The following is a 9,056-nucleotide window of genomic DNA, read 5'->3' on the forward strand; positions in this document are numbered from 1 at the left end:
AGAGGTTTTTTCGCTATAGGGCGCGTGCGCTCGCCAGACAGACAGAGAGAGACAGAGAGACAGAAAGTGAGAAATCACCCCCCAGGGGGGATGGTCACGCTGCAGTCCCTTCTCCTCCATTCTCCTCTCGGGATCTTGGGCACGCATGCACACGCGCCCGGCGTGAGTTTAAGCCACCGGGTCCAGGACATGAACCACAGTCGACTACGTGGGAGTCCAGTGACATAGCCATTACGCTAACTGCTGGTTCCCTTTTTTTTTTTATCTTTTAAGAGGTTTTTGCTATAGGGTGCGTGTGCTCGCCAGAAAGACAGAGACAGACAGAGAGACAGAAAGCGAAAAATCACTCCCCGGGGGGATGGCCACACCGCAGATACCTTCTCCATTCTCCTCTTGGGATCTTGGGCATGCACATACATGCACCCGATGTGAGTTTAAGCCACTGTCCAGGACTCAAACCATGGTCGACCACATGGGAGTCCAGCGACATAGCCATTACGCCAACTGCTAGTCCCCTCAAACCACGTTCATAACAAGTGCTCTCAGGGCTTTCCCATTCCAGACTGCATTGGATCTGCTCGTGGGTCTCTTGAGACCTGAAAGTTGACAACTTCTTTGCTTCCGGGAGGCTGCTCCCAGCAACTCTGTAGCCATAACTGTGCCACAAAACGAATATATTGAATTAAATCATAAATACTGTGGTTACCATTAGGATTACTGTAAGATAAAGAGAAAGAAGAAAAGTCGAGAGACTTGTGAATGTTCATAAAAGGCAAAAATAAAATGACTGATCTGAAGGCTAAGCTCTATCATAAACAGCGCCATGCAGAAAAAATACAAATGAAAAAGACTATCAAGGTTCATGAAAAGAGGAACACCAAACAAAAGAATGATGAAAAGACTCCACAAGGAGCGGTACCTGCCTAACTCTTAGACAGAGCAGGACAGTTCTGAGCTAAAGTACTTTCCAATATGATCAAACCAAAATGGAAAGAGGAAGTGGGAAAATAGGAAGTCCCTCTACCCAAAGTTTGAGCCCAGGGAGAAACAAAAGTATTAAAAGTTATTCGAACAGGAGAAAGAAGGCATGGAAGAGGATGGTTACAAAAGTCTGCTTTGTTGGAGATGGCTTTACTAGAAAACCACCTAAATATGAAAGGCCAGTGGGCTTATGTTTCAAGAAGGCCCATGTAACACATCCTGAACTGAAAGCCACCTTTTGCCTGCCAATACTTGGTATAAATACTTGGTATAAAGAAGAATCTCTCATCCCAGGACCAGCAGATGGCGTAATGTTTACGTCACTGGACTCCCAGAGTCAACCACTGCAGCAAAATTGTTAGCCTCTGGTTCTGCATAAGTCACTAAAAGAGAGGCCTTTGGATCTTCTTGGGGCTATGGTTAGGGGACAGGTGATTTGTTGGCAAGTGATTCACCTATTCCAATATTTCTGATTCTCTAAGATTTTTTTTTTTGATAGATTTTTGCTATAGGGTGCGTGTGCTTGCCAGAAAGAGACAGAAAGTGAGAAATCATCCCCCAGGGGAATGGCCACACCGCAATCCCTTCTCCTCTCGGGATCTTGGGCATGCACACATATGCGCTCAGCGTGAGTTTTAAGCCACTGGGTCCAGGACTCGAATCGCAGTTGACTACATGGGAGTCCAGCAACATAGCCATTACGCTAACTATTGGTCCCTCACTTTCTGTGTCATTCTCTCTCTGTCTTTCCAGCGAGCGCATGCGCCCTATAACAAAAACCTTTCCAAAAAAAAAAAGAATCCCTCATCCCCACTATATACAACTTTGGTTGTTATCACCAAAGATGCTGTCATTGATGTGAACGTGAGTGTGTTGGGCCTTGTGACACAAAGAGGCAAGGTTATTTGGGGGAAATATGCCTTAGTTACCAATAATCCTGAAAATGTTGGATGCATAAATGCTGTCTTACTGGTTTGATAGTAGTTGCATGCAAGTAACTCTTTGTAATTTTTGAAGATGATACACCATCTGGAAAACCATCATGACTGATGTTTCTGAATATAGCCAGTCTTATATGTCTGCAGTCATCAAAAGATTATTTATTAAATTGTATGAAAACATTAAATTTGCCTGGTTTTACAAAAAAAGAAAAAAAGAACAATTGCTATCAGAAACTATAAATGCAAAGCAAAGTAGGTTAAAGAACAAACATAAGGTTTCCAACAAGAAGTACTCTTTGTTCTGGGGCAAATTGTCATTGAAACCTTTCTCTTCAGACTTTTCCCTTTTTTTTTCTTAGGAATTATTATTTTTTAAAATTTAACTTTTTAATTTGACCAAAGTGAGAAAGAGAGAGAGAGAAGTAAAGTGAGAAAGCAAGCTTCTGGGTCTGGGACTCGAACCATGGTTGGCCATGTGGGAGTCCAGCACCCTTAACCACCATGCCACCTGCCAACCCAAGCTTTCCTGTTATTAAAATGAATCCTAAGTCTTGACTTAACCTATAAGTGAGAAAAACTAAACTGACTTAAATAAGTTCTTCTTAATTATTTTTTTATAAGTTATTTTTTAGACTTTTGCCATAGAGTGCATGCATTTACCAGAGAGAGAGAGAAAAGGGGGGAGAGTGAGAAATCACTCTCTAGGGAGGATGACTATACTGCAGTCCATTCTTCTCCATTGTCCTTTCAGGATTTTGGGCATACACACACATGCCTGGCATGTTTTTCAAGCCACCAGGTTTAGGACCCTTATTGTGCAGTCAGCCATGTAGGATCTAGCACCTTAACCATCATGCCACCTGCCAGCATGGCTTAAGTAAGTGCTTAACCTAAGTTCCATGATTAGAATCCAGGGAGTATATGTGAACTTAAATCACGTTACATTTGTTGGGCATCTCTTGACCTGTTTATATTCTTATCTCTACTTTGGTGAGTATATAAATAAGATATTACAAGTTATTCAATTTGCCACTAGATTGGATTATTTCATATATTAATAGATATATATTATTGGGGCTGGCAGGTAGTGTGGTTAAGGTGCTGGACTCCCACATGGCTAACTATGATTTGAGTCCTGGACCTGATGGCTTGCTTTCTCACTTTCTCTCTCTCTGGTCAAATTAAAAAATAATAGGGACCAGCAGATGGTGTAATGGTTATGTTGCTGGACTCCCATGTATTTGACCATGGTTTGAGTCCCAGACCTGGTGGCTTAAAACTCATGCAGGGTACTTGTGCATGCCCAAGATCCTAAGAGGAGAATGGAGAAGGGATTGTGGCATGGCCATCCCTCCTGGGGGGTGATTTCTTGCTTTCTGTCTCTGTTTCTATGGCAAGCACACACACCCTATAGCAAAAATCTCTCTTAAAAATAAATAAATAATAAAATTAAGTGAAATAATTATTTAAAAAATAGATTTATATTATATCACATTTTTAAAAACATGTTAAAAATTGTGTTGTAATATAAATTGTTCCCTTTGTAAGGCTACGTATCTTAGCCTTACAAAGGCTCAGAAAAGGTCTGTAAGCTTCAACAAAATGCTAGAAGGATGGTCCGTCCATACCACAGAAAGGTTAGGTTAAAAATCTATGGGCTCAGGGGGCTGGCCAGTGGCATGGTGGTTAAAGGCACTGGACTCCCACATGGACGACCACGGTTTAAGTCCCGGACCTGGTGGCTTGCTTTCTCACTTCCTCTCTCTCTCTCTGTCTCTCTCTGATCAAACTGGAAAATAATAATAAATTAAAATAAAGTAATTAATAAAAAAAAAATCTATGGGCTCGGGACCAGCAGTTAGCATAATGGCTATGTTGCTGGAGTCCCATGTAGTCGACCGCGGTTTGCATCCCGGACCCAGTGGCTTAAAACTCACGTTGGGCACGTGTGCGTACGTGCCCAAGATCCCGAGAGGAGAATGGAAGAGAAGGGATTGTAGTGTGACCATCCCCCCTGGGGGGTGATTTCTCGCTTTCTGTCTCTCTGTCTCTCTCCGTCTGTCTGGCGAGCGCATGTGCCCTATAACTAAAACCTCTCTAAAAGAATCTATGGGCTAGGGGAAGTTGTTACAAGATGAGAGGTCAGCTCCTCATGCTAGCTACTGACCATACGTAGGATCTAATTCATAGGTTTTAATGTCATTGAATAACTAAAACCTCTCTAAAAGAATCTATGGGCTAGGGGAAGTTGTTACAAGATGAGAGGTCAGCTCCTCATGCTAGCTACTGACCATACGTAGGATCTAATTCATAGGTTTTAATGGCATTGAAAATGAAGTCCAGTCTGAGTATTCCTCATCCAAAATGCTTTTTATAATGAGGTATGTTAGTGATAGTTCTCAAGTCTCTACATGAAACTCATTTATAAATGGTTTCTTACACACTTTACACAAGTTACCGGGAGGTAATTTTAAACAATCTTTTTAAAGTTTTTGTCATAGGGTATATGCAATCACCAGAGAGGAGAGAGACAGAGATAGAGACAGGGAGAGGAAAAGTGAGCAATCACACCCAGAGGGGATGGCTACACAGTAGTCCCTTCTCCACACTTCTCCTGGGATTTTAGGCATGCACGCACACACATCTGTCATGATTTTCAACCACCAGGTCTGGAACTTGAACCACAGTTTGTCATGTGGGAGTCTAGCACCTTAACCACTATGCCACCCCGAATTTAAACAATGTTTTGTATTGCAGCCTTTTGACTATGACCCTGTGAGGTTGGGTGTGGAATTTTTCACTTGTGACATCATGTCAGTGCTCAAGGAGTTTCAGATTTTGGTACTTTTCAGATTTTTGATTAGAGAGAGTCACTTTACAATGCCAGTTTACAGTCCCAATATGAATTGGGACACTATTAAGAAAATTAATATACCTTGAGTTAATAAAGAATTAATATAACAATAATGAGTCATATATAATGACCATTCCGCTGTGGTTATGTGTGTAATCAGACCTTGATACCTATTATGATTGGATGTTTTAATCTTCATTTAACCTTTTTCTGTTTCTTACAGGAAATTGAGGGTAATGATCTGAAGAGTCTTACATGGCAAGACATAGAAAGTGAAGAAGATATGCCAATACTGTCTCCTCAAGTATGCCTTGAAATTCAAGAGCAAGATGCAAAGTCTTCGATAGAGTCACCCATGCCATGGTTATGTGCAGATGGTGCAGAAAGGTGCCTTGAAGGAAAAGTCGAAACAAGACCAAACAATCATGATGAAGAGTTATGTGCCATAAATCATGAGGAGCCTAAAACCAGCGTTGCCTACTCTAGAGAAGCTGCAGTTACGCCTTGTGACAAAACAGAGAGTGGGTGCACTGTATCAGGTATGACACCAATAACTGGAAACAACGCAGTCGAGACAGAAAATGAAGAGTCTTGCCTACTGATCAGTGAAGATATTTCCAAAAGAAAAAACCATGGACCTTCATTTGAAGCAAGCAAAGATCCATGCTTTTCTGTAAAAAGAAGGAAAATGTCCCCCAAATCTTCCTCAGATGAAGAGGACACAGATATAAGCTTTACCCAAAAACTGATAGATTTGGAGCATCTACTTTTTGAGAGACATAAACAAGAAGAACAGGATAGGATATTGGCATTACAACTTCAGAAGGAAGTAAATAAAGAACAAATGATGCCAAACCGGCAGAAAGGGTCCCCAGATGAGTATCAGTTACGTGCTACACCCTCACCTGTAGACAAAACACTAAATGGACAGAGGAAGAACTCCAGAGATAGGAACTTCAAAAGGCAAACTGATAGTGAGCATTCAAAACCTCGGAGAGGCTCAAGAGATGAAAATTGGAAACCTGCTTCTAAGACCCAGGTGAAGCGTTCAGTTAATGGAAGAAAGACACCACATTCTGCTAGAGATAATTGTAATGTATCTAAAAATGCGCATTCCCTACAACCTAGTAATTCACAGAAAAGTATTTTTCAAATGTTTCAGAGATATACAAAGTAATGCATGAGTAAAGGGAGGTTTTTTTTTTGGTGATCTAGTAGATCTTGATTGTAAAGAAGTTCTGTTTTCTATCATCATAGAATCTTTATAGATTTGTCATTAATTCTGCTCTGTGGGCACAACCATTGTCTTTAAAGGACTGTGTGATTATAAGGGAAGAATATATAATGTGTTTCTACAAAACTCAGTGATAAGCAAGGATCCCTATCCTTTCCATCATTAAGAACTGCTGTCCTAGGTTTGAGAGTCCTTATGGATATAAAAATGCTTTGGCCAAATACTAAGAAACTTTAAGTGCCACTCCCTTTCCCCAAAGCAGCATGTTTTACGGCTTTTGCTCCCCTTTTTGTCACTAGTACTATCAGAATGAGATCCATACTATGCCAGCTAGTTAAGGAACCCATGCAGGGTTTAAAGTATTAAGATTTAAGCATTTCCTTTTATTTAAAATGAAGTTATGAACAATGTTAAATCAGGAAAATCAGAAGTTTTTAAAACAACTGGAAATTAGTTGACAGAAAGGAAACTAGACTTTCTATGTAAAATGAGTTAAGAGTTGGAATGAAGCTAAGTGGGGAGAATCGACAGTTTGGTAGCCTTGGAACTGAATGGGTAATCAGAAATGGTACATTTGGGGTAGCACGCCCGGCTTGGCAGGGCCTTTCCTTCGTCCATTCTTTGTGATGTGACACACAAAACACTGGGGTTTTACAGCTTTTACACCATCATGTTGGTGTCAAAAACCAAAATTAGTTACTAAACTACCTGAATTTTTTGAGATTCACGTATCTGTTAACTTGCTGTTCCAGGAAAAAGAAAAAAAAATCAGCATTTACTATAGGAGAGTTACATCACGGTATCTTACATTGCGGAACCTGAAACATAACCATGTGTTTATTTCCTTATACTATCTTTTGTATTGATAATGACTTATATGTGTTCATGGGCAGAAATAGCAATGATACTTGAGTTTTGTCCTGTCTTAGTCTTGGATGTTAAATCAGAAAGCAGTGATTTAATTTTGTGAAATATGACATAACTATTGGTCTTTCGTTTAAATATAAACAACTTTTGGCAAACTGATAACACTTTTAACAGCGTATCTACTCATGTCTAGTCATCCATCCTTGTAACTTAAAAATAAGATAAAATATCCTAAAGTTAATTCTAGTGTAAATTGGTGAGTATATTTATACCATTAAAAACTTCAAATTGAAATTCTGTTAATCTTGGTATACCTGATGGGATCTAAGTCAATATCAATTGGATAATTACAGGTAGACTTCTGGTCCTAATTTAAAATTTCGCTTGTCCTTTCTCAAAAAAAAAAGTGATTTTCCATGAGTTATGATTATGGTGGAAAGAAATACAAAAAAGTAACCCGATTTGTCTCAGCCTAAAATCTATCTTCTCATCAAACCAGTGTTCTTCTAAGAGCAATTTCACTTTGTGTTTTAGGGTAGATGTTGGAATGCCTCAAACTAAAATGTTACCCATTTGAGGTAAGCCTGTGTTAAGGCAGCTGGATTCTACATGGCTGATCCAGCAGCTTGAAAATCACAGTGGGCACATGTGTGTGTATATGCACAAAAGCCCAAGAAGAGAAGAGAGGAGAAGGGATTGTGGTGTGGCCCTCCCCCGCCCCAGGAAGAGATTTCACACTTTTCCTTTCTCTCGGGGATTGTGGTGTGGCCCTCCCCCGCCCCAGGGGGAGATTTCACACTTTTCCTTTCTCTCTCTTTCTCTCTCTCCCTCTGGCAAGTGCATGCGCCTTATATAAAAAAACTAAAAAAAAAAAAAAAAAAAAAAAAGGTTACCTAATTAAATCTTCTGGAATAATCCTTGGCCACAAAGGAGGAATATAGCCCATGACATGCTACATTTAGGATTTATGTATTTAACCACATGTCTGTGAAGAAATCTTCCTAAAGTTACTTTTAAGATAAATTTTCTCCATTTGTCATTCTGTTATTCCTACCTTGTATGTCTTTTGTTAGAAACTAATACATGTTTTTGTGTCAGTCATTAAAATGTACTTTTTCCTCTCAATTTTGAGAATGTTTAATTTCCTAAGGAATACTAAAGCTATGCAGAAGTTGAGAATCTGAAAATTAAAATGATTACTAAAAATAGAAATGGACTATTATGTATATTTTGGCACAATTTTAAATAAATAAAACTTGGCTACATAAAAGCTAGGAGCTTTGCATAACAAAAACTACCATAAAGGAAAATTGGAGGACATGGCAAACTGGGGAAGAAATTGTTACAATTCATCACAAAGAGCTAATTTTCTTTATGTAAGTGCCAATTTGTTAAGACTAGCAACTCAATAGGAAAATTAGAAACTCATTCTGAAGAAAGGAAATATAAATGGCTCTTAAATATGTGAAAAGATGCAAAGTATAATCTGTGCTAATACTTAAATTTTTCCACCCTTAATTTTTGCAAAGGTAAAAAGTTGTTTTTGTTGTTGCTATCCTATTTTGTTTTCTTATTTTGTGTGTATAAGTGGTGTTTTTTTTTTTTTTAAATCTTGGCAAGAGTATGGGGAAATAGGCATTGATATACATTGCTTGATGTGAATAGTACACTAAAAATCCTTACGGAGGTAAAGTTGTCAATTCTTCCTCTAAGAACTTCTTAGAGATGTCTTCACGTTTATGCAGAATAACATGTACAGAAATTTTTGGTATGGCACTGTTTGTAATAAACCTAGAAACAACTTTAATATCCTTAGTAGACACTCAGTAAGTGATGGTACAGGGGAATACTAACTATACAGCAGCAAAAAGAAGAACTGGGATACAGAGTTAAATAAATAAAAGATTAGACTAGTGTATATAGTGTGCAACCATATCTTCAAAAAGAGAAATAAGTATGCATGTATTTGTACTAAAATATCTCCTGAAAGAGAAACAATTATGTTGCCAATGGGGAGAGAATTGGCTGGCTGAGAGATAAGAGTGGAAGAGGGACTTTTTCCTATACGTTTTTTTATGTCTTATATTTTGAATCATTGAATTTATCATCTAGTCAAAGTAACTCTGTTTTGAATGAATAAAAAATAATTATTTAAAAAAAAAAAAAAACAACGCTAAAA

At 38.7% G+C, this 9,056-nt stretch overlaps 1 protein-coding gene across 2 annotated transcripts in view; it reads left to right on the top strand.

Annotated features, from left to right (window-relative positions):
- RNF168 (ring finger protein 168) overlaps positions 1 to 7,174 on the top strand; it is a 36,283-nt gene extending 29,109 nt beyond the window's left edge. For both annotated transcript variants that reach the window (XM_006156780.3, XM_006156779.3), the window contains exon 6: positions 5,000 to 7,174. In XM_006156780.3, the coding sequence (XP_006156842.1) occupies positions 5,000 to 5,953 (954 nt within the window). In that variant the 3' untranslated portion in view covers positions 5,954 to 7,174. The remainder of the gene's footprint in view (positions 1 to 4,999) is intronic.
- Positions 7,175 to 9,056: the final 1,882 nt, after the last annotated feature.

The sequence above is a fragment of the Tupaia chinensis genome, unplaced genomic scaffold (genome assembly GCF_000334495.1).
Source record: "Tupaia chinensis unplaced genomic scaffold, TupChi_1.0 Scaffold000515_1, whole genome shotgun sequence".
NCBI classification, from domain to species: domain Eukaryota; kingdom Metazoa; phylum Chordata; class Mammalia; order Scandentia; family Tupaiidae; genus Tupaia; species Tupaia belangeri.